A 25,809-nucleotide genomic window follows, 5' to 3' on the forward strand; every position below is an offset into this window, starting at 1 on the left:
CACACACACACACCAAAACACAAGTCTGGTGCATATTCAACAAATATATCTTAAGGGGAAAAAAAATAATCAGCCAGCCCTCAACTCTCTATGGTGATGATCAGAACTAGAAATCTATGTGCAAGGAAAACCAAACACTTGCTCTCTAGAGCCAACTCTGCCTCTATGTATTCAAAGGGGAACATTTTGAATGAATTATTAATACAATGGGGAAAGAGTCCAATGAGAATAAATAAAAAAAAAAACATTAAACCATCTGGTAAATTTCATTTTAGTGTTACTCTAGTCAGGTGAGAATATAAATACAGAGCTTGAACAATCCATACAACTTGCATATTAAAATATTTCTCCAGACTCAGACAGACAAAAGGACAACGTTCTCAATTCAAACATGTAAACAGAACAGACCTGTGTGTCATAATTTCAGTTGCAGTGTTTCATAAGTTTAAATGAAGTGACATTTCATCTCAAACATCTGTTCCCAGACCACATAGTGGAGCGCATTAAGGCCAGTCACCACAGAGCAACAGAGTCCAGTGTTGTCAGACAACAAGTGAATATGTATGCTAATCTGTCTGAGGGTCTTCCCGAAGTGCCTTTGTATTTTGTGCCAAAAGTGTGACGCATTGTCAGCGTTTGTTTATGCACACGTTCAATCAGCCGTCATCATCATCATCGTGGTTTTGAGGCTCCAAGCTCCGCTCCATGACCGGATAGACCACCACACAGAGCTTTTGGCACAGATGAGTAATTTTACCTGGATGCAGTTGGGGATGAAAAAAGACAGGAAAATTATTTGCATATTAAGATTTAATGGTTCATAGAAACTCTTGGTTTCAATACTCAACCCTTTAAATCGTCCTATTTTTATGTACTCCATCACAGTGGTTTAACTTTGTGATAAATCTTGTAGCTTTATTACACCTATATGATATTTCATTTTATTTAAGTCTTTGTGAAAAAGACCTTTTAGTTGTATTCAAATTACAAGTGAAGCAGGTTAACCTTTTATGCTGACTAATGTATCCCGTTAACCTCTGCGTTTAATGATGAACCACTCTTTTATTTAAAGACACCAGGATGTTGCCTTACCAATGGTAATATCACAACACTGTGGCTTGTTTTCCCAGTAGACTCCCAGGAAGTATACTGGGACACCAGTCATCAATATAGCCACACCGATACCACAGACGACGGGATCAGAGAAGAAGGAGAAGACCAACAGGAAGGCCCAGAACACAAGGTAGATCATTGGCCACATCAGGCTCACCTGGTGGATGAAGAGCAGATAAGATCAAAAATCACATATGGTCTTATTATTAAACAAGTATAAATTCATATTCTTTGCCACATAGATACTTTTCTTGATGAGTCAGTGTTTCAAAAGAGTTTGTGAAATTGGATTATTTGTTATGAACCTAGAAGAATAGATAGAAGTTTGGCCAGAAAGTGATCTCTGTAGTTGCTCCGTCTGCGTCTTTACCTTGATGGGTCGATGCATGTCGGGGTCTCTGAAGCGCAGCACAATCTGCCCGGCGACAGTGACGCCATAGAAGAAGTAGTTGATGAAGCCCACGTAGTTAATGAGGGTGTAAATGTCACTGGTGCACAACATCAGCAGGGTGGAGATCAACTGAACATGGTGAGAGGGGAAGTTAGCATTTCTGCACAAGATGAGGACACACGAAAGGACAAAAAGTAGATGAGTTTCCCCCCCCCCCCAGGACTCACAGTGAACACTAAGGCTGGGATGGGAGTGCAGTGTGTGACGTGAATCATGGCCAGCAGACGGGGGAGATGGCCTTCCCTCGCTCCGGCAAAAAACAGCCTGAGCAACAGAACCAGAGAGCCGTTAAGTCCGGAGAGCAGAGCCAGCCGGTGCAGAGACAAACTGCTCAAGTCAAAAGTGCAGGAGGAAAAATAAAAATGACCCAGAAAAGGAGAACAATGGGCGCAGTACTGTGGGACATCTTAGAGTCAAATATGCTCCTAGAGGAGTACGATCTTCTATTCAGGCTCTCGCCCCACAATCTGAAATCTAGCTTTGGCCTCAGAGATGAGCCATTACACTGCCCATGCATTTTATTCCCATTAAGTTTCTCATTTTCACCCTGCCCTGTCCAGTCCAGTTTCTCAGAGTACATCTACAGGTACGGGCTCCAATATCAGCATGGGAACAAGTGCCAACAAAATAACAAGCATAGAAGCTGCAATAAGATGAAATATAGGACAGGAGGGGACAAACTGACCGAGACGACGTGAAGAGGGAGCCGTTGACTCCCCCGAAGGTGGAGAGCGCCACAGAGATGGGCATGATCCACGACATCACTCCTAGCAATTTCTCTCCAAATGTCTGGGGAGGAGCAGACAGAGAGAACAAGTAGTACACACTTACAACAAACTTTTAGTAACAGTGACTAATCAAGACGTATCAAGTGCTTATGCTACAATGTGGAGCATGCGTCAGATTAATGGGGTTACTCTTCATGCAACTACATTCAGATTGGAGTTAACGTGGTTCCGTTTTCTCACCACTGCCACAGCATTGGAGGCCAGCAGCTCCTGGGGGCTCATGACTGTGATGAAGGCCGCGTTGGCGGCCACGTAAACAAAGGTGACCAGGGGGATGGAGATGAAGATCGCACGTGGCAGATTCCTGGGAGGGTGGAAGACCTCGTCTTTAGGTTTACGGTACATTAACCATTTGCTGTGACTGAAGTTTAACATTACCATAGAGAAACGCAACCAACCTTCAATTAAACAAGTGAAACATTTGGATTCATAAAAATTGTGAATGGATGGACTTCTCATATGGTGCGAGTTACTCGTAGTGTGTTGGATAAACATTTATTGCAAAAAGTAAAATCTTGCTTGGATTGCATTGGATAGTACAGGTGGACCTAATAAAGTGGCCACAGAGCAGTGGTGTGTGTCTGCCTTTGCAGATGTTACCTGTACGGGTCGACCAGCTCCTCTGTGACGTAGTTGAGGAAGTTCCAGCCTCCATAAGCAAAGGAGCCTTGTAGGAAGGACAGCGCCATCTGGCCGGTGTTGTACTCTCGGAAGGTCTCAAAAGCGTGAACCGGCTCCAACCAGTAATAGTGACCTGTGAACCAAAGAGCAAACGTCGGGCTTCACTGAAGTCCATCTTGATGCGAGCTGGTTCTTTACTACCACAACCTGAGCAGCAGAGGTCGCCAGACACAACACACGATGCTTTTACAGAGCGTTCAAAAGGTCTGTTATGATCCTTCCATGATTACAGATGCAGAGGTCTGATGTGTTAACTTAAGTCTACAGAGACCCTGTGTAAGTCTACTCTTATGCATCATCTTAGTGGTGGTGACCATCAATCCCTATTTTTAACAGTTTTAGAATTCAGCCACTAAATATTCTTTTATCATACAAGGCGAGCAATATTCACCTCCTGCATCACACAAAGTGGGCTATGAGGGGGCTAGGTCACATGAATGTGTGCGTGTTATGAGTGGGATGAAGAGCTATGAGGGACTGTAATCCCTTCTTCACGTTGGAATCACAAATCCCGTGGGAGGCACACAGGAACTATACTGTGATGGTGGCTGAGGCGTTGCTGCAGGGGTTTTCTAGCAAGGGGTCAGGAAATGATTAATAAGAAATAAGATTAAAACTACATATTTATTGTGAAATACTGGACATGTGTCCCTATTCAGACCTCTAAATACTAATCAAATGAAACACAGATGGGGGACATTGCAGACATTATGAAGTTGACCCTGCTTCACTTTCAAAAGGCTAAAAGCCTAAATGATATGGAACCACGATCATAAGAGACATGGACAGAAAGAACCTAAAGGAATGGTCTGAGTGAAAGAGACATGACGCTACCTTTGAATATTTGGACGACGCCCAGGATTATGATGAGACCCAAGGCCAAAAGCTTGCCAATCGTGAAGATATCTTGGACGTACATGGCCCAGCGCACACTGGAGCAGTTCACCCACGTCAAAAACACTACAGGACAGCAAGAGAAAAGTTAGAATGAGGTCTGTTAGCGTGGGAAGAATGCTTTCGTCCCATTCTACGAACAAATGATCGGGAGCCTTCTACACAATGTGGCATGTACATTGTGTTTTGATATTTTTCATGGTATCTGAACATAAACAATCCTGGTTTTCTAATAATAAAAAAAAATCTGACCATATGTGTGGAGCTGCAATAGAAAAAGGTAAATGTATAACACAAAATGCTGCTTTATAGCTTTAAATTAAACATTCAATTAGAAACTCATCTAATTAGAAGTCAAATCAGTTAAAGTGCATAGCTGCATCACACGCCCATCATGTGGGGATTAGTTTTGCCCTCCATGTTAAATCTTTTTTTTCCACCTCAGGACTTTTTTTCCAATTATAATTTAATTAATTTGTCTGATTAAAGACATTTCTTCTCACAACAAAGCCAGTATTTGTATATCTGACAATTTCAGTGGAACTATTAAATATTTTTATCTGGACTAGGATTCAATGATGAATGAACATTGCCATCAATGCAGTATAGAAAGATATCCTGACTTTAAATCTTCCGTATGTCTCAAGCTCCTACACTGCCCAGAATACAACTCCTGCATTATTAATGCAGCGTCTACTGTTGCCCGCTACATCAATATCCAGTGTGCGTTGCAGGCTTTTGGATCAAAACTTTTACAAAGGTTGCAATCAAGCAAAGATTACTAAATTATCTCACTTGTTATTTTTACCCATACACATAACAAAGCTCCTCTAACAAAGGGTTTAAGAAGTCTTTATCAAATCAAATAGTCATGCCTGAAATAAATGCCTCAAAGTGAGCTTTGAATGCCACGTCATGTTCTGCATCTGTTAATGCACTAGCCTCAAACGACAGCCATTTAATCTGGGGTTTAATTTCGTGACTCACGCAGGCAGACAGCAGCCAGCAGGCGCATGCCACTCTCTGGAGGGAGGCAGGAGGGGTAGAGGGGCTGCAGGACGTAGTTTGAGAAGGTGAGCGCAATCACAGCCTGGTTAGTGGGGGCGATCACCAGCACTGCGATCCACAGACGCAGAAACCTGAGGGACAACAGCAGCAGGAGGTGGATGAGACGTAGCAACAGTGTGTGTCACACACATACACACACCACTGTGTGTGAGCATGCTAGCCCTCGTTAGCACAAAATGAAGCATATCGGCTAAAAGAGTTATAGAAATGCACTGGGGCACTGTTGTTAAAGACGAGATAAATTAGTGGAACTGGTTCAGTGACATTCTGGGATGGTGGGAACACAAAACGTAATATATCAGGAGAGGCTTTATTTATATGGTGAACATGGTTGTGGAGGGGAAGGGGGCGGGGCTTACTGCAAGTTCTCATTAATTACAAAAGGCTTGCTACAACAACCGCAATGTAATTTTTCCAGGCAGCTTTTACGCATCATTGGAGCAAAACTTTATAAATACAGGAATCAAGGTACAGCAAACATGCGTTAAAGCCTCTTTGTGTCCAATATTATCTAATATATCCTAGATGCTGCTCCTTTAAATCCTTAACATAGGGGCTTCAGACAAACATTTGTTCTCACCCAGCCAGTCCTCCAAAGATGTCATTGACATACGAGTAGTCTCCCCCCGACTTGGGGATGGTCACCCCCAACTCTGCATAGCAGAGAGCACCGATGGCTGTGATAATTCCAGTGGTAACCCACACAATGAGGGACAAACCCACTGAGCCAGCATTCTCCAGGACCCCCTTAGGACTCACAAAAATCCCTGATCCAATGATGTTGCCTGAGGGAGTTTAAAAAAATTAAAATAAACGAACAGACAGAGGACAGATTAAAAATACAAATTAGAAGCAGTTGCTGGATGCTCTGGCATATCAATGCTATTTCAAATATGCAAAAATAAATACTGTGAATGCAATGAGATAAGTCACAAATCTTCCGTATAAAAAAAAAAGCATAACGTTGCAGATATTATGCTTATAAACAGTGGGAAGCATAAAAACAAGCATAACGCCACTAAAACAGATCTCAGGCTATAAAGGGAAAGATACAATTTATTGTCGCATGATGCCCCGTTTCATGTGGTGCACATGTTTTGTATGTGGCAACAGTATTTTCTTCCAGTCCAGAATTACCCTGCGCTCTGAGTTGGTTTTATATAAAATCATTTTCACCTATGGATCTCCCCCAAGTGAATTTTCTGTGCATGGCCCGCACTACAGGCTCGTAGATTTGTTCCACACTGGACTATAATATATTTTTGGAGCTGCCTGATCCTGCGTGTGGACTGGCCAATCAGGTATCCCGCGTTTCCCAAACCACAAGCCCACTGCTGGTCAGCCCACGTGAGGAAAACTGTGCTAGAGTCATATTTTCTATTTTACATCTGAAAAAGATGTAGACTGTTCAACTACAAGAGAGACAATTAGCCTCTTTGTAGTTGCTGATGTTTTTTCTGAATTATATTTACTTGGCCTTTTGTTTTAGAGGAGAATATGAGCGTCTGTTAACACCAGAGGAGATGAATGAGTTTATATCCTCTGTGTGGCTCCTGGAACCAAACACACAAATCCAAATCTGAAGGCAAACACAGCATGCAACCTTGTTGAAAACATCCACTGGGAAATGTTCAGTGGCTGGGAAAAGCAGAGCAGACGATTTACTCTTACACGACACCACCTACCCCGATTTATCTCAAAGAAGGTATTTGCCATCTTGTGCAGTTTGAATGAAATGAGGTAGATGAGCGATGGGCTTTTACACCCATTTATCCATAATAATCAATACATTATAACGAGGCCACAGCTGCTTCTTGTCAACGGTACAGCGACCACATGCTTAAGGCTGTGATGGAAAATGTAGTCTCAACAGTTGGTAGACACCATCATTAGTGGGATTGCTTTTCATTGAATTGTTTTTTTTTTGGGGGGGGGGTTCTCTGTATGTAGGCAGGGACTGAGCAGGTTTGCTGGCAGTTAACAGTTCCCTGGAAACATGTGACGAGCGTACCGAGGATGCCCATCCCTCACGATCACGACAGAGAGAGTGATGGAGGGAGAGACTACAGTCAGTGAGGCCCAAACACTTCGGTGCAAAGTAAATGGTTGCATGTTTTAAGTCGGTGCAGCTCGATTCAGCTACATTTTCCTTACACGTATAAAAGGAGGACAGTTCACCGACATCCTGAAAATGATTTCAAAGTGTGCTTAGAGTGAGAAAATATTAGGCTACTTGGGTGGCTGGGATCTCAAATTAGACGTCATTACTCCACATGAGTGATTTCTCACACAAAACAAGCTGTAATGAATCCCAAGTGAAACTAAATTTATGATTGTTTTATACTTGTTGAATAACTTGTTTGTTCCACTCAGTCCATTATTTATGCCAAATGAAGCATGCCAGTATGAAGTACTGATGATGGCAAATACACAGCCAAGTCAGCCAAACAATTGATTATTTTTGTTGCTTTAAACTGCCTTTATTTTCACTTACCAATAGTTCACGAGTGGAAGGAAACACCACATGTTCGTTCTTACCGATTATAATGGCGCAGGCGCCGACTAGGCCGATCTCTTTCCTCAGAGCCACCCCGGAGCTTCCTCCTGCATCCGTCCCCGCACCCGACCGGGAGCCAGGGGCCTCCGAGTGACTGGCCCCGCCCCCGCTGCTGCTGCTGCCGCTCGCTTCTCTCGGAGCCCCGATCATCCTCAAGTCCTTTCCAGCGAGACTCCCTCCTCTGTGGCCAGCGCCGCCCTACCAAGCCTGCCAATACACAAATTAAATATGAAGTGAACAAACTCCATTTCAACTCAATTATATTTGCCAGACACAGCTGCTGAGTAATTTCCCCGCCACTTTCCTACAGAACCATTTGATGTAAAAAATAAATAGGCTAAATGCTGATAGTTTACTAGTGACCACAAACCTGAACTGTTTTGAGTTTTTTAAAGCAACATGAGGCACGTAACGTCACATTAAAAACCGGTAAATGTTGAAATATTGGGGTTGAAATTCGCCGGTTATTAAGCATGTCTCGCGAATGTAACAGCTACCAACAAAAGTTTGTTTCCTGTGTAATCAACAAGACTGAGCAATTAACCCATTAGCACTAACCTCGTGCTCTTTGTTTTGCTGAGTAACACCTCAAGAAACAGGTAATAAAGTGAGGACCCACCTGTTCGGCAGCTGCGGTGACTTGAAACCCCCTGAGAGCGGGCTGTTAGGTGACGGACTTCATGTTGGGCATTCGTCCCGTCGGCTGGCCGAGATAACAAAAGACCCCCAGCTGACAACATCGATTAATTAGAAAAATTAAGTTATTTTCAACCAATCAGCGCAGCCCAAATTGTCAAAACGTCTCACGCTCCGCCCTCTCTAGTAATAAGGACCCAGTGCTCCCCATTGACGTAATACACAACGTAAAGGTACACTTACAGTTCATCCTTACAGCCTGGTTTAAATGCAACGCTTACTTTAAAAAAAGTTGCCTGAATAGAACTTTTTTCCCAACTACATTTGGATATAGGACTTGCCTTACATACATATATCCATTTACTGCTTATTTCAAATGACGGTCAAGGAATATCTCCACAAACACAATAAGTATGATTGACATTGCCATTAGTTACTCAAACGGTCATTTAACAAGACAAGCACCAGTTACCAAAATTAGGTGGAGTTTATGTATTTGTTAGCTTATCAACTTACTTATAGTCATACCTGCATAAAATAGTTAAATACAGTGTATGATCTCATAAGGACAAGTCTGTCTGCGTTTTTTCTCTATATTATCAACATGTCAATCATCTTTGACCTTGCTTGTGTCTCTGCAGGCTCCAGAAATGCTCACGCTGGCGTTACATCATATTGAGGCGGATCACAGTCAGCTGTGATTGAAGAGCATATTTAGTAGCTTTTGTAGTCTGTCTGAGGGTTAAATTGAACTCGACAGTTACATCGATGCAGAAAAACACTTGCACGCTGCACAACTGTGAGGTTCAGAGCCGATGACTACGCTTTGTTGCATCCGACAGGTCTGTATATGTCTGAACTTCTGCTAATGAAGTACAAGGCTTCAGCAAATAAAACATTAGACAGTACAATAGCCAACTGTACCTCTATTGCTCTACTACACACATTAAGTCAGGGCGAGCCATCAATCTATTTATTTCTTGTGGGCCAACAGATTGTCCTTCGAGGGTGACATCTACTGGACAACCACATATCCTTGCTGCTTAGCCTGCCATCTCATAATAAACTATAAAACACTGCTTCTGTTATCGTTCTAAAAGACATTTACAATAAGTTACATCATGATCCCAACAACTTGCAGAGCGTGGTGGTACCAAACAAAAGCTCAGAGCCCAGGGAGAACATTACAGTGTTGTTTTTATTGACATGGTTCAAACACACAAACAAAATAAAGGTAATAAGAGACAGCCGCCGCCCCCCCCAAACAATATGGTATGTGACCTGAATGGCATGACCTTCCTCTGACCCCCTTGTGTTGAGGAGAAGGGTATGGAATGTGTGTTTGTGTTTGATAAGGCAAAAGGTTCTGTTGAATTGAGTGTGGATGTCGGGGGGACTTCAAATAAACCAGTGACGATGTGTTTGACCTAATCTGAATGAGCCCATCTCACAGCAACAACACACTGTGTACAGGTGAGAGTCCGTGCCTGCTTCAACGGACTTCTCAAAAACACAGACGGAAATATCTGGTGTACCCAATCAACTCTTTTTTTATATTTGCCCGCTCAACACTGGTAACTTTAAAACCCGGACTGCACCTTTAGCGGATTTGCACCACGAGTCCAGGTTTTAACAGCGTATATAAAAAAAAAAAGCACTGAGACACCTGCACTTAAACTGCCATTAACTCTTACAGAAACATGTGTGTGTGCCTGTTGATGGGTGTGCTGATGTGTCGTCATCACAGGCCGATGGTGTAGGAGCGTCCTGCTGGATTGTGGATGGCGGAGCAGGAGGGCTCGGTCACGGCCCATTCGTACCACACCTTCTTCCCGTTGTTGCAGCGCCAGAACCGCAGCGTGACGTCCTCATCCCGGGATATGGCGATGGGTTGCTATCGGGGGGCGGGGGGGAGAAATCGAGGATTGATATGCGAATGCAAACGGCATGTACACTGTTCAATTTAAAAGATGTTATCTGTACGACTCACTTTGAGGGGGAAGAGGATGGGGAACCAGGAGAACATTCCAGGTGAATGCGTGGCTGGTTTTATACCTGCAAGAAACACACACACACACAATATAAACATCAACATTTAGATCTAATCTTTGCACGACATTACTTCATAATACGTAATAAAGGTGACGTACTGAGTGTGACATCTTTGTACAGCGTGGTCTCAAAGTAGCCAGCGAAACCATGCAGCACGGAGTTACAACCCACTCTGAATCGGAGGCACTGATAACGGTTATTGTCCATGTCTGAAAGAAGAAGCAAAGAGCGGTCAGCACACTCACAACACATCACGTCAAAGTGGAATTTGTTTCCCGGGGCGTACCGTACGAGTTCAGTGCGTTTGGGTCTACCTGTTGTCGGGTGTTTGAAGGTGAAGCACGCTTTGGGCTCAGCCAACTGGTGGAAGTTATGGAGGCGCACCACGTAGGGCGTCTCGAAGTGGCACTCCGGGTCCTTGTCGCGCTCCCGGCAGCCCCGTACCTCGTTGTAGAGCTTGGAGGAGGACAGGGGAGCCAGGAAGGACGTGTAGGAACAAGGGATGCTCACTCCGTTATCTGAGAACACGACGTGATGAGGAAAAGAGAAAGCGCTTTGAGATGCAAGGAAGCATAAAAAAGGGTAACAGAGGACAAAAAAATGCTTTCCTCATGGTTGATGTGGCAAACAACCTGCATCTAGTGACTTTGCATCTGCATTTGTAGTTTATGCTTAAAAAAAAGGGGACAAAGATTTCACATTAACCACAAAACCCACGTACCTTTGAGGAATTTCTGCGCTCCATCCAAGCACTCGGGGGAAAGCTCGTTGTCACCAAACGATCCCAGCAGCTCGCTGACGATGATGTCGGCCTTCTCGGGTGCCGCCCAGTCACGCATGTCACATGACACCACTGTCACCTGATCCCCCCACTCCTCAAAGCGCCAGTTCTCCAGCCTGAACATGTATAGAAGTTGTTACGATTGTTTGTGCGAGGCATCAATTCAACGTTTCTAGGCTCTATAAATTGGCATGCAGCTAGTGCACGAGCCCGTTGAAAACATGCATCAGAACGGGCTGAATGCTGGGCAGTGGTGTTGCTGCTTTTACTGTGCGGTATGAATAGTTTTACTTTGGAATTTGAGTACTTCATCTACCACTGCCAATACCCACATTACCAGCTAGAGAAGGGGTGAAAAGTAGAGCAAGACGGCGTTTGCCAAGGGCCCTAAATCACTAAATCCGGTTATGAAAACACATTCAGGTTGCGGTGAGAGACGAGTCGTAAAATACAGTTAGCAGATGTCACTTCCACCGCTGTTGTTTATTCAAAGTGTATAAATATTGAATGTGTCCAAATTGCAGCAAATAAAATATGTGATGTAGATCGGAGGAGCGATTCATGATTAAGAACACACACAAAGACAGACAGACTTGATTTATAGTTGGATAAGACAGGACTTCTCCTTATGGTCGGACGATGAAAGCTAAACTGCACAGACATGAGCTTAGACATACTGTATATTCCACTCACGTGATTACAGCGTTGGGATTTTTCTCCACAGCGTACACCTTCAGCTTCCTGTCTGCCTGTCTGGCAGCGCGCAGGGACGCATTGACCAGGGGACCCCGACCTGCTCCCAGCACCATCAACACCCTGTGACAACGAGACGTCATCATTTCTGAGGAGACTGCAAGCGACGGCTCAACTGAGTTTTTGGCAGATCAGCCTCTCTATTAGAGCAACTAACTTAGTTACGTTAGAGATGGGCTTTAAATTCAAGACCAAATCATGATGTGTCTTAATGTTGTGCTGCCCTAAATAGGTTGTTCTTGTATCGTGAATATGTACAGTCTTGTAATTGTGTTTTATACTTTGGGGTTCATTTTCTTAACAGCGACGTTATTCTCCGTTTACTGCCCAGGAACTACAGGTGTAAATTAGCTTAAAGCAAAATCTGGAATAACTAAGAAGCTGTGCACCGTCCCGGTCAAATAAATAACAATCATTTCCTCAAGTACGTTACCTGTTCAGCTACTAAAGGTTCTACAGAGCTCTATCAAGAGAGGCGTGTGTTGGTACAGATACTCACTGGATGCTTGTGTCTTTCTGCTCCTCTGGAACTCTGTCAAGTAGACATTTATATACAGCCTGTAGACACAAGGACAAAGCAGGTGGATCAATAGGTCGATGGTAGGAGAGTGCAGCACAAGTGACAACCAGTCCTGTCCGTACAAGCTCTCCCTTCAGTCACAGACACACACGTCGACTGGACAGCAAATGAAATATTCGACACGAAAGCTCAGAGTAAGAACGGGTAAGATAGCTACTATAATTATATATATATATATATATATATATATATATATATATATATATATATATATATATAGTGTCCAAAGTCACAAGATCTGCCTAGGAGAGGTCGGATTTGAATGGCTGACTTAAGGTTTCGACGGTCTTACCTGCTGGTACTGTGAATATTTAATAGGATCCTTCTCAAACACTTCGTATGTCTGAGACTCCAGGTTGTCCATGAGTGGCTGAAGAAAGGAGGGAAATAATAGCATTAGACTTCATCGCTAACATTTCTTCTCTGGATATGTGAAAGCCGAGGAGCACCTCCTTACCTGGAGGGGAGACTGCAGGTAGTCCTCGTAGCCCCTGGCGAAGAGCTCGTAGGAATTGGGTGCGGGCCGGTTCTGGTTGAGGTATTCCAGGTACTGCAGGTAGGACCGGAAGTCCTTCTCAGTGTGGCGACTGGTGCCTGTGAAGACGAACTGGGCCTCCAACTACGGAACGATTGATTTGTTTTCATTAAAAACGACACTCCCGCATTTGGCTGGTTTTGTCATTCCAGTTGAAGCTGTGGAATCGTACCTTGAAAAGACTGAAGATTATCCGCTGATGGGCTTTGGACAGAACAGGGAAGCCCTTCTTATTGGTGAGGAAGATGCTGGTGGGAAGAATGGCTGCTTTGATAGGCTCCCCGAGCCACTTATCAATCACCGCGTCTGACGGCATGTCGGCTCCGACATCAATAGCTTCAGGAATACAAAAAAAAGAAAAGCACATGTTCAGTAGAAGACACAACCATAATTATTTCTTCTTAATGCACTGACTTTGCCCCAGGCTGGCGCTTCACAGTGTGCTCTCTCACCGAGACAGATCCTCTTGTTGTAATCACAAAGGGTTCTAAATGAGTGCCACCTAAAGGAACGAGAGGGAAGTAAACAAAATGAGTCACGGTTTTTAAAAGGAAATCAATGGCAGCCGTTTTAGCATGCAGACTGCACTCGACTGCTCGGGAAGTGGACTAACCAGCTCCAGGTCTTCTCATCGACACTCGCGTCGTCGATGCAAGGGCCCGGCTCGTTCTCGATCAGATCTTCCCGCGTGTCCTCCGACGCCATCAGCGGGACACGTATCCAGAACTGATCCGACGTGCGGGGGGAGGAAGACAACAGTTAGCGGATGAGTCCGTCGGAATTCTCTGCCAGATGTAAAGCAATCTACGTGTGCATGTGGAGTTTGTTCGTGCTTTGTCTTACATTGGAGGAGTGGTGTCCAGTGTGGATGTGGTTTAGCAGCAGACGGGCTAGATTGGCACAGTTAGGGCCCTTTAGAGGGATCATGAAGACGGGCAGACCCAGGTAGGCGGAGAAGTTCAACTCCTGTGCCAGAGCCTGGACGGAAACAACGAGAAAAAAGAATGACGAGTGGAGACAGATTAACAGGAGACTGGACAAGATTTTTGTTTTTGCATCAACAAGTACATCCAAGAAATTCTCCAAGTTGAGGAACTTACAGCCTCTGAGTTTCGACGCTCTGTCTCGATCTCTGAATCTGCGTCGATCCATTGAGAGAGCTTCCCAACAATAAGAGTATTCCAATCTAGACAAAGCACAACGGACAGTTGAAAGAAAGGTCATTAACTGATTTATTATTACAGTTTATCATCAAAACTTTGAGTGGGTTCAATTTGACTGGCACCATGTTTTGCAAACAAAGTGTCAAAAAAGGCTGAAGCAAGCATTTCATCTATATGCCACCTTTGATATGACAATCTTTTTTTGTTAGGGCTAATACACAGATATTTGCATCTCAAGTTATGACATAACACCATGATCTCTTATGAAGTCACTTCTTTATTGAATGTCTGTGATACGATCTTGTTAGCTTTGTTATTTGTAGTTTATTGTTTGTTCATATGATTACATTTTCTGGCTTTGTGGTTTTCTAAACTTCTCAATTGAAACTTAATTAAAAAGTGAATAATAATCCCAGTTATTGAACCCCTGTTTCGACCATCATAATCACCCATCAGGGGCCTGTTGCGGCAGAAAGGGGATCAGTGCTCTTATTTACAGAGAGCATACAATAAAACTACTCCTAACCGCTGACATGAGTGAAGACAATAGCAGGACAAACCTCTTCCACACAGCAGCAGGTCTGATCGGGTATGCGCGCCGGATCGGGATTTAGCGGGCTCCAACTCAAACTCTCTCCTCAGCCTCGAGTGGAACAGGGGCATGCACAGGAAGTCAAACCTGGAAACCAGAGAAAGAACGGGTCGCAGTTTAGCATTGATATCATTTATAAATGTCAAGTAGAGGTGAAACGCTAAAAACAAAGAAGCTGTTTAGTTAACTACTCCCCGGCCGGCTCACAAAAACACAACAGCCTATACGTGTAAAATAAACACTTCGCATCGGTATCATGCATCGTTGTGATTGGGCACGTGCTGGTAATTCACCGGCTAGCTTAGCGAGCATCACGCACCGACATGATGCTAGCAAACCCACGCACGGACTCTGTGCTAGCAAACCAGCGCGTTTCCTCTCGCAAGCTCACTTTTACCAAAATAAAAATAACTTGCGGACTGCAGCAGTATCCTCACCCGAGTTTGGCGACCACAGCTAAAGTGTCGGCTACCTCCGGCACACAGTTTAAATCTCTCCCACAGGATACCCTGCTCCCTGTGCTGCCGGACGCCATGATTTTAGCCGACTGAATGGATTGACTGGGACCGTCTCGTACCTATGGTTTACGATGCAACTGACGCCATCTTGGATCTGCAAAGGCCACTGTGCTCTTTTGGGTAGTAAGATGACGTAGACCCAAAATGGCGTCGGACGTACTGCAGTTGCATGTATCGTAAAATACCGCGATAACTGCGCAGCTAAGGTCTTCAGTTTATGAATAATGAATTCAACAGTTCATGTTTCATATAAAAGCTTTAACGTTTTTTTAAAAAAACATCCTACACATATATTTAGTTACTTTAAAAATACATGACAGTAAGTCATAAAAATAAAAATCTTTTGTCAGAATAATTTCAAAAAAGGTACCGATGTTCAATCAGATGAATTGTTATTCGGTCTAGGCCTACTTTAGTTCTGCTAGAACTAAATGATAGATCTCTGGGCCATATACTAGAGACAACTACATTACAGAAAGGAAGTTTGTCAGAAGATCCTGCCATCTGTGCCTTGCTGTAACAACAAAGTGAAAATGATGAGAAAGATGTATGAACTTGCACACAACTAGAAAGATGAGTCTGTCATTCGGCAAAACATCGAGGGTTTGCAGAAAAGGGCTTCTCTGGATATTATTTTCACAGCTGGTTCACTTACGTCAACTCAAATGGTTTTGAACACAGGCCTGTGTGTGTTTTTGTGCAAGGTGTCATATTTGGGAGGGCTATAAAAGGGAACAAACTTTGCTCTTTCAGACCAGACGTCAGATGAGCGAGTGAGACTTGGTGGCAGCAGTCACCATTACAAAACACTTGGACTTTGTTTTACCACTTTTCCTAAAGACAGACCATGGTTTAATCTGTGTTTAATGATTACTTTTTGCCTGCCACATCTTTTGGGAAAGACACTTTGAGAACAACAAATCTATCAGTATATCCTTCATCATGGCTTTGGAAGATATTTGTAGCTTCAGAGACACTCCTGTGCATCCCAAGTGGTTTCCTGACTTTGACTTCGAAGATACAGCCGCATTTTTTCACATGAATGACTTGTGCAATTTTGGATTGAGGAGACTGGTGAAATCTGGGACAAATAGGGGGATCCAACTGCAGTGCTCCAAGCCAACTTTGCCGAACTCTGCCCGTTTCCACCGCAGGCCTCCGATGCCTTTTCCCCCGGCCAACAATTCAGTGACGGCCCGCCGGCCCTTCCCTCTGTCTCATGGAACGACGACCTTGGCTTTCATCTTCCAAGGCGGGGTCATTGCAGCTGCAGACACGCGGGCCAGTGCTGGGGGACTCGTTGCCTGTCCGGCCGTTCACAAGATCACCCCGATTCACTCCCATTTAGTGGTCACCTCCTCGGGGAGTGGGGCGGACTGCATGCTGTGGGAGCGAATTCTGGCCAGAGAGATCCGGCTCTACCAACTGCGGCACAGACGTTGCCTTTCGATATGTGGCACCGCCAAGCTCCTGTCGTTCATGCTGCACCCCTTTAAAGGGACTGAATTGTGTGTGGCCCTTACACTGTGTGGCTGGGATAAGGAAGCAGGTAACGCCGACGGTGCAATGAGGTCAGAAGACTCACATTCTGCGTCCCCCAACAGAGGCCCAAAGCTGATATATGTGTGCAGCGATGGAGCCCGACTGCAGGGGGACGTCTTTTCTGTGGGCTCGGGCTCTCCTTATGCTTACGGAGTCCTGGATGGAGGACTGAGGTGGAGCCTGAGTAAAGAAGAGGCCGTCTCCTTGGCAAGGGAAGCGGTGTTCAGAGCCACTCACAGGGACGCCTACTCGGGAAACAGCGTGGACCTCTTCCACATCACAGCCCAGGGATGGAGCCAAAGAAAGAGGGAGGACCTGAGAGAGGAATATTACAGAGACATGGAGAGGAGGGAGAAGATAGTGGAGGAAAGAAGAAGAGGGACCGCATCAGAGGGTTCGGGATGAAGCAGAACGTTGGTGGTTCAGGTGGTGGTTGGTGGTAACGTTTTGTGAAGTCAGCCACCTTCCGAGTTTGTCAGTTAGCTAGAATACATCTTTACTTTAAAACTGTTGTAGCCTTTAGAGCAGGGGTGTCAAACTCATTTTCACTCTGGGCCACATCAGCATCATGGTTGCCCTCAAAGGGCCGGTTGTAAATGTAAGACTGTATAAATGTAACTACTCCTAACATATTGGTAAATAACTGTCTCTGCATTTGATTATTGTTTATTCAAGTGTAAAAATACATTTAAGCACATTTCTGTTATTATAACTTAAATCCTTTTAATTTAGGGTGAAGAAACCCACATTACTCTATCAAAGATCACACTTTTAAAGAAAATAACATATATCACATCTTAAAAATATCATCAAACACAAGTTATTACATTAACTTTGTTCAAAGCTTAAAATCCTTTCAAGGGTGCGTTTGCACAATCCCACGTGAAGTATTTCATCTGTTGTAAAGCCACGTTTAAAGTAGTCTTCAATGTACTCACAATACATTTATATGTCAAATGTAGAGTAACCATGCAGCCAAAGAGCTGCTTCTATGACTGTTGTGTTTAAGTATCTCATCATTTTGACTTTCTATCTCATCATTTCGACTACAGGGATATTTTTATTATTAAGTCTAACGTCACTTTTTTGCTGGTGGATTCTTGAGTGTCCTTGAGTGTGACACCCCTGCTTTAGAGATTTTGTTTATCAAGGTGTTTGCACAGTTTACACACAGCTTTTCTATCTCCCGCCCCGAAGGCAGGGGGCGCTGTGGGATTTGTTTTGCCACCTCGACTCGATGCAATATTTCACCTTCTCCCCGGCGGAAGTTGCTCGCTCATCAGACAATTTCAAAGATGGCTCTTGCTAGTGTGTTGAACAGTGATTGTGCGAATTTTTCTTTTGATAATTGTCAACCTCTCGGCTTCGGTTGCGGACCCGGACAGAGCGGCCTGGGGTTCGACGCTACGCCGGGAGATGGCCTCAATTTCTCCGTTAAAAACCCCCTGAGTAACGGGGACGAGGATGGCGTCGAGAGGAAAATAGAGTTCCTGCATGGAACCACCACCTTAGCATTTAAAGTAAGTCAAATAAAGCTAAGTAGTAGCTAGCGGCCATTCCTAAACTAACGAATTGTAATAGTTGTCAACATAGGTGTTTGATAAACCCTTCAAAGTCCAGACTACGTTCACATAACGCTACTTGTCAACCGTTAGCATGCTAGCATAGCTACAAACCGCGTTCTCACTGCAGATGTTCACCTCACGTTAACGGTAGCCTTGTGATAAGTTCAGTGATCGTAAGCTAGTCATCTCTGCGTGTTTTTGACATTCATGACATTTGACTGTTTATGTGTCTCAAGTTGTTACCTTTTTTTAATCTGTCGGCTTTATTTCCACCTGCATGAACGGAAAGAAGATGACAGATCTGTAGACGGCACTTGTGCAGCGTCCACACATGGCTTATGTTTATGTTGTTCAGTAACTTCTCTGCACTATAATATAAGTATTAACTCAGTTTGTGATTTACATAATGTTATCATCTACTAACTGTTCAGGTGCTGTCTTTTTTGTTGCATATTAATGAACTGTCTTAAAGTCTTATTATATTCAAGGTGAACAGATCACGTTAAAAGAGAACTGAGGCATTAAAGTAGCCAGATGTATGTCTTTATTCGATTTGGCATTCTTGACAATTTTCTTTCATCCCAAATAAACTATGTAACCATTTTTAACTGAGCTCTAATGGTTCATATTTTCAGTGATATGTCCTGTCAGGCTATTTGTAGCATCTATGGTAGGAAGGATTACATTCTTTAAATAAGCATTCTTTTTTTCACATCCATTATTTGTTCATTTAAGTATGCTATCCTACTTTCTGTAAATGTTGTTCACTTTAGGGCAGATGCTTCGATATCAGATGATCTAAATATTATTTCAGAACCAGACCTAATAAAAGTAATACACCACAAAAACACTATTGTGGATAATTGAATGTAGCAGTAGAGAGCAAAGTACGATCCACTAAATCAAAATGAGTAATGCCGAAAAAAATAGATAACAGGGTTTTTTTTTTCCGACTAGTCCGGTGCAAATACCAATCCCATGAATGAATTCTTGCTACTAACAAGATAATAGTCTGAAATCAGTTCTGCCACAGAGCACCATTGTTGTCCGTAAACCTATTAAAAAACACATAAAAGGGTGACATATGAGGTCATTACAGTGGAAACGGCCAGCTTGTTCCCCTCTCACTCTGTCAAGCGTGCTCAGCCCTGTAAGTACTGCACCAACTCCCTGCGGCTGCTTTTGGTGTCTTCCAGGGATTTGTTGATAAAATAACTCCCAACTTTATCCCTTAATCCCTGAGTGGAAGGGGGGAGGGGGGGGCACAGACATCTTCCTCTGGCTGGCTAAATCTGTTGTCTTCACTGTAGTGCTACACAGCTGTTACTGTCACATCACTGATGGAGGATTTTAGAGGGAAGCGCAAAGGTCTTCCTCCTTATCCAGCAGCTTTCTGGCAGAGCTGAGCCATATATCTCGTCTCCTCGCACAGTTGTAGAGCAGCAGCACATTCCTGCTTTGTCTAGACAGAAATGGAAGGTAGGGAATAGGTAATAGAACTGTACGCTGATCGCTGATCCATCCGTGTGCGTGTTCCCCCTCCTACTGTCATGTCCTTCCATTAATGCGTCCCCCCCCCTCCTCTGTCACCTCTCTCAGTTCCAGCATGGCGTCATCGTAGCGGTGGACTCTCGGGCCACAGCGGGCTCCTACATCGCCTCGCAGACGGTGAAGAAGGTGATCGAGATCAACCCCTACCTGCTGGGTACCATGGCCGGTGGAGCGGCCGACTGCAGCTTCTGGGAGCGCCTGCTGGCCCGCCAGTGCCGCATCTACGAGCTCCGCAACAAGGAGCGCATCTCGGTGGCGGCGGCCTCCAAGCTGCTCGCCAACATGGTGTACCAGTACAAGGGCATGGGACTCAGCATGGGAACCATGGTGTGTGGCTGGGACAAGAGAGGCCCAGGTATGTACACGACACACAGCACACATGGCGTCAGGTTATGATCCAAATTAAGATTTCTACTTGTAGAGGAAACTACGTCTGCCACAAAGTGGATTATTATGGTTCAGTCTTGAGGAAAAGAGCATTTTCAATTATTATACAAGAAGATAACTTCTTTTTAAAATTGAGTCTAATAAATGTCAGATAGCAACATTTTCCCAAAGTGAATATATAACAGCCTAGAATTTAAAAGATAAAATGTATTCAGTTTTTGTTGTACTGTGTTGACAGATGCATGGGGTTTGCAATGTAATCAAATGTAATATCCCATTGAAAACTAACTATTAAACTAAATCATTAGTTGCATCTAACGATTAAAAGTTATTTATTAATCGATTGGTCGATCAGAAAAACAGTGCAAAGTGCCCTGACAATATGCTACAGCCCAGGGTGAGCTTTTGTCCAACCAACAGTCCAAAACCAGAAGATTTACATTTTACTTACTACTTTTGCTTCAAAAATGACATAATCAATTACAAAGTTATCAAAAGAGCAGATACATTTTCTGAGAACTCGATTAATCCAGAAAATCGAATACATTTGATTTCATTTAAGATTTTGATTCTGAAAGTGACGCAGTATGGATTTATAATTCTTTGCATGTTTTTATATTCGTCAGTTAAGTGTCTCGCTCCGTTATGACCAGATGTATTTTACTGCTAAAACCAACACGGCAAATTTCTTTGGAAAAGCTGTTGAATTCAGACTTATCGAAGCATACATTAACTGCCCTCTCTCGGCTTGTGATTTCCACTAATTAATTTTGATTCACAGCTTGTGAAGTGAGCAAAAATAATTCACTCATTTAAATACGGTTTCAGGGGTTTTAGTCATGAAAGACCGGCCATATGCTTTAGCCTCAAAGAAATTATTAATTGCATTCATTACATCCCAAACTGAGGTTAAACTTGAGTGGTTAGCTGTTTAATATAATAAATGATATATAGCTCTTTTGTTGCAGTGCAGGAGAAGCAGTTCATCTTGATGTATAACTGACTATCCACACATAAGGTCTTTGTCAAGTTTTTCTTGTCAGCGTTGAAACATACGATCCTTTTATGCACAGAACCGTCAATACAGTTTCCTGTGTTTTAAGTGCATGTAGTTCCCAGACGTCCCCACTAGATGGTGCTGCGGTCTCTCGGTATGCTCTGCCCCTGTTTTGTACCTCGAGCTGTGGCTTTTGGATGCCACACAGCGTGAGGGCCGTACATCACAGAAGGTGTGCTTAAAGAGGCCGCCACACTGACACAGTAATGGGAAATCAATGAAGCCGGGGACTGCGGGCCAGCCAGGACGAGGCGGTATGATGGACGTCGGGTCCTGGCCCCCGGACAATTGGGTCGCATGCGTAATGCCCGTACACCTGCCGCGGTCGATGCCGGCTTTGTCCGGGGAGCAGAGAGGGCCGTGTGAACAATGTCGGCCCCGCCGGTGTGCCAACAAACGCAAACGACACGCTTTAAATCCCGAGCAATCAATTGAGGAAATAATGATCCCTGTATAGGTTCAATAGGTGTGTGTGTGTGTGTCCCCACACAATGCCAATGACTGAACGTAGAGGTAAATTTCATGTAAATTAAATCAATCTCGATTAGGCGGGAAGCTCATTAGCCGGCTACAATCATGTCAAGAGCACTTATTCCCTCGATGGAGTGTCTTAAGCCGCACGCAAAACGAATCGAATAAAAAGCTGTGCCGAGGAGCTTGTCAAATACGGCTCCACGCAACAACCTCAAATGTTATGACACTTGCAATCAGTGTACAGTTAATGCTTGACTCAGTGGTGGCTGTTCTCTGCATAGCGCCCCCGACCCCCACCCACTGCTCCCTACAAGGGCATGAAGGGTTTGCAAGAAGGTGATAAATGGGATGCAGCCCTCATGACAAAAAGATGCAGAACAGTGTGCGATATGAGACCTAGTCAGAGAAGACCCATGTGTCAGTTTTATTTCCTCTCCCAGGAGAGTGATGTAATATCCCCGTCCCCGTCCCCGTCCCCCGTCTGTTCAACTGCTGCTCTTATTTTTTTGACTCCTGATCCAGTGGTGAATTGTAGTGGGAAGGACAGACACTGACCCATTTGATGCTAGCCACCCATCCATCGCACTGTGCTCCTCACACCTCCCTCTAAAAGCTGTCAGTCCAGCCGGCTGCAAGGCTCCTTAAGCACCTGTCAGTGGATCGACGGAGTGGAAGGAGCCTCTGTTGGCCGCCACCGCTGCAATGCTCCACCATACGTGCCCTCCGCTTTAAGTGGGCCCCCCCCCCATCATCATCATCTCTGCATGCCTTTCTACATCAGAGTTTGAGGCGCAGAGACCATTAAGCGATAGCGCAGCGGGCTCTACAAAGACCCAGGTGTGTTTAGGAAAGGAAATGGATGTGTGAAGTGTTTTTCTGGTGCCGCTCCGCAGCTATACTTGGACCTCCTAAAGAGTCCTCATCCACCTCCGTCAAACTGTGCCACTCAACACGAGAGGCCGCCTTTACAACCCTCTTCTCCCTGCCTATTATGTTTTTAACGAGTCCCTTACAGTTTTTCGAGAGGAACAGACGGGTCTCAGAATGGCAAATTACCCCCATGCATAGACGGGCACGGCATGATTATCATGGCAAGCTAACGACAGGTTGAGGAAGCTGCAATTTGCCAGTTGAAAGCAATGGTAAGCTCCCTTTTTTTTTCTCTCTCCCAGAAAAGTAAGTGGCTCTCCATCCCTAATAGACTGTCACTAGTTTAGCCGAGGAACTCGGCAAGCGAGCGCGTGCAATCCGAGGGAATTTTGGAGTGTTTTTTTAATGTGGGAGATGAGCGACGACGGTGGATATCAGGCAATTTCATATGCATGTGTCGCTGCGTTTCTCGACGCGTCTCATTTTCACAGGTTTTTTCGCTTTGTGAAGCGCTGTGAGAAACATGCCTTTTTTCGCAGGCTGTCTTTTTTTTTTTTACCATCTGCGGGACTGGCCGTGGGCGAGCTCACAGGCTGGTGCTGGCTAGTCACCCGTTCCACGTCACTCTGGGATCAGGCCCGAGCGAGTGTGTCATGGTTGCGGAACAAAATGTCCACGAAGCGTGGTGTGGAGCAAACTGTCGCTCACGGGTCCATCGGGGCATTGTGGGTCTTGCGGCGCACGTTGGATTACGTGTGTGTGTGTGAGAGCATGTGTCATTCAAGTGTGCGTACGCCTAGAAGTTAAAGGAAAATGTTAAATTCTAGTGTGTGTGTATGTGTGGAAGGATATGGATGTGCTGTACTCATGTCAACAAGATGTGAGCACGCTGTATTTTTTTTCTTCTTCTTTTATCTCCTGTCCTCCCTTATGAGGTGCGAGGCGCAGTTACCTGTGCAGCTCTGGGTTGCGGGTCGATAGTTAATTTTTGGCGTGTTTGCGGGGATCAATAAGACCCGGAGCAGGGCCCCCGGGGCAGCGATGTGGCCCGTGCCTTGTCAGCAGGTTTCTGTGGCCGGCTTCGTTTTTTTTTTGTTCTTGAAGAGGATGCAGCTGTTCATATCTGCCAGCCTTACTTCACCCGGAGAGGTTGCAGCTGTTCATATTCTCTCTTGAGGACATGGAGTGTGTGTGTGTGTGTGTGTGTGTGTGTGTGTGTGTGTGTGCGTGTGTGTGTGTGTGTGTGTGCGATTTGTTTTGTGCGAGAGCGGTGGTGTTGGATATGCACCGGCTCAGCTTTCCTGACAAAAAGCTCGACACCTGAGGACGGAGGACGCTGCTCCCCGTAACACCGTTTTCCTCCCAGCTCCCCTTTTGCCTCCCCCACCCTCCTTTTGACCCGCCTTTTTATCCTCCATCCCCAGGGCTGTACTACGTCGACTCCGAGGGCAACCGGGTGTGCGGCGACCTGTTCGCCGTGGGCTCCGGCTCCATGTACGCCTACGGCGTGATCGACAGCGGCCTGCGGCAGGACCTGACGGTGGAGGAGGCCTGCGAGCTCGGCCGCCGCGCCATCTACCAGGCCACGTTCCGCGACGCCTACAGCGGAGGGCAGGTCAACCTGTACCACGTCCACAGTGAGGGATGGACCAGGGTCTCCCAGGAAGACGTGCTCATGCTGCACCAGCAGTACAAGGGTCAGGCATAGTCGTGTGACTCAAGAGCACAGCGGGGACCAGGAAGTGGGAGGAGAATGGGGAGGGTCAGGAGTTTATTCTAATGTTTAGGATGTTCTGTCAGTAGGGTTTGACACATGAATAAAAAAAAAAAAAAAAAGAGACTCATCTGCTCTTTGATTTCCACTTGCATTACTTGTCACTAACTTAAAGCATCATATTGTACATTTTGAACAATGCCAGCGAGCGGCGCTCGCCCTGCACGGTGTGCTTTAAGAGGGCGTAATGTGGCGCTCGCTCACGTACATTCTAATTTGGATTCTACCCTGGGAAACTTATCTTCAACAATAAAACCTGTGATGTTCTCTCTTTTTTCCAAGAGCAGTGTTTTTGTTATTCCACCTTTTTTTCAGGTTTCAAGATGGTGAATAGTAATCCTCAGAATTTACCCTTTTATGTAAATGCACAGTCTTATCGCCTCGTTTTCCTTTGAAGTAGTCCTGTTTGCCACCGTTTGTTTACATTTTAGTCATCTGTTCCCCCAGCTGTTGGCATTGGTACACCCTACGCCTGTTTTTTGGGGTTTTTTTTGTCTCCTCTATATGTTCTGCGTTTATTAGTGCGGAGTAGCACCGTCTAAATAGCCACTATTTAATTGCATACCGCCAGCCTCAGTAATTGTGCCTCCTGAGTTGTAACAGTGTGTTTTCTTCCCCTCATTGATAATGCTCCCTTCCTCCGCTCACGTTGCAGAAACGCGTCCTTTTTAATTGGAAGTGTGGGGAATTTATTCTTTAATTCCTCCCCGAGACACTCTGGATGCGCAGTGCCGTGTGCCGCCCCGCCACGGTGTTTTACAATGTAACGACCTGCGCTGGCAGTGCGTGCCCCTCCAGCGCTTTTTATGGTCGGGAATAAACACTAATGAAGGGGACGGGGTAGACATCGGAAAGCCAGTGCACTTTCAAATCATGGTTAAAAACTAGTTTCACAGGTGACCAGTCTGCAGACGGAGGAGAAATGGGATTTCGATAAATGGAAATGAGCGGCTCTCGTCTGCGATGCTGCTCTTAGTGAATGAAGTGATGGAAATAGCTCCGTCAATAGGATCAGAGACTGGCAGAGCGACCACGCGTGCGCACATGGAGATATGCTTTTTCACATTTTGTAGAAGACTTAACCTCTTAACTGTTCTACTGGGTTAAAGGAATGATTTTTTTTCCCCCACAAACTTTAAATGATGTCCTCTGAAAACTGGATGAAGGCTAGTTCCTGTAGCACCGTTAAATATTCAACATTGTCATTTACGTTTAGGATCTCTTACCTTAATAAAGAATAGCCAGTGTTAAGAGGCTACAGTTTTAGTCTCTAATTGCATAGAGCATAATTGAGGAACAGCATAGAGGAACGTGTGTTACTATTTTTATTCCAGTGTACCACTTGTTCACCAAGCAACCAGCACATTACTCATGAGCATCCCAACTAAACGGCTGCTGTACAAGATGGATGGTCCCTCACATCGACT

The 25,809-nt window shown here is 44.8% G+C and overlaps 4 protein-coding genes across 4 annotated transcripts; 2 read left to right on the forward strand and 2 right to left on the reverse strand.

The window, feature by feature from the left end:
• Nucleotides 1-630: 630 nt before the first annotated feature.
• slc7a8b (solute carrier family 7 member 8b) lies at nt 631-7,702 on the reverse strand (the record flags this gene model as incomplete). The annotated part of the gene is made up of 11 exons (XM_079173026.1): nt 631-757; nt 1,093-1,270; nt 1,484-1,633; nt 1,732-1,828; nt 2,250-2,353; nt 2,533-2,656; nt 2,953-3,106; nt 3,868-3,993; nt 4,915-5,066; nt 5,576-5,780; nt 7,534-7,702. 11 exons carry the CDS (start codon nt 7,700-7,702, stop codon nt 657-659), a joined length of 1,560 nt encoding a protein of 519 aa, XP_079029152.1. The 3' UTR covers nt 631-656.
• A 1,679-nt stretch (nt 7,703-9,381) lies between these two features.
• Nucleotides 9,382-15,179, reverse strand: prmt5 (protein arginine methyltransferase 5; the record flags this gene model as incomplete). Its single annotated transcript, XM_079172451.1, has 16 exons — nt 9,382-10,082; nt 10,179-10,243; nt 10,339-10,449; nt 10,555-10,758; nt 10,962-11,137; nt 11,715-11,837; nt 12,274-12,332; nt 12,647-12,724; nt 12,812-12,973; nt 13,062-13,225; nt 13,342-13,391; nt 13,503-13,615; nt 13,733-13,867; nt 13,990-14,075; nt 14,613-14,731; nt 15,082-15,179. The coding sequence occupies 16 exons, from the start codon at nt 15,177-15,179 to the stop codon at nt 9,930-9,932; spliced, it is 1,896 nt and encodes a 631-aa protein (XP_079028577.1). The 3' UTR covers nt 9,382-9,929.
• Nucleotides 15,180-16,104: 925 nt separating this feature from the next.
• On the forward strand, nt 16,105-17,109 carry psmb11a (proteasome 20S subunit beta 11a; the record flags this gene model as incomplete). The annotated part of the gene is made up of 1 exon (XM_079173027.1): nt 16,105-17,109. The coding sequence occupies one exon, from the start codon at nt 16,105-16,107 to the stop codon at nt 17,107-17,109; it is 1,005 nt and encodes a 334-aa protein (XP_079029153.1).
• An 865-nt stretch (nt 17,110-17,974) lies between these two features.
• psmb5 (proteasome 20S subunit beta 5) lies at nt 17,975-24,657 on the forward strand. Its single transcript, XM_079173604.1, has 3 exons — nt 17,975-18,224; nt 19,869-20,175; nt 24,033-24,657. Exons 1-3 carry the CDS (start codon nt 18,000-18,002, stop codon nt 24,314-24,316), a joined length of 816 nt encoding a protein of 271 aa, XP_079029730.1. The 5' UTR covers nt 17,975-17,999; the 3' UTR covers nt 24,317-24,657.
• The last annotated feature ends 1,152 nt before the right edge of the window (nt 24,658-25,809 follow it).

The sequence above is a fragment of the Pholis gunnellus genome (assembly GCF_910591455.1).
Source record: "Pholis gunnellus genome assembly, chromosome: 14".
Taxonomy (NCBI): Eukaryota; Metazoa; Chordata; class Actinopteri; order Perciformes; family Pholidae; genus Pholis; species Pholis gunnellus.

Coding starts and splice junctions, on each gene's coding strand:
- psmb5 (XM_079173604.1), top strand. CDS start 18,000: ATGGCTCTTGCTAGTGTGTTGAACAGTGATTGTGCGAATTTTTCTTTT. Junction 18,225..19,868: donor CCACCACCTTAGCATTTAAA/GTAAGTCAAATA, acceptor CACCTCTCTCAG/TTCCAGCATGGCGTCATCGT. Junction 20,176..24,032: donor CTGGGACAAGAGAGGCCCAG/GTATGTACACGA, acceptor CTCCATCCCCAG/GGCTGTACTACGTCGACTCC.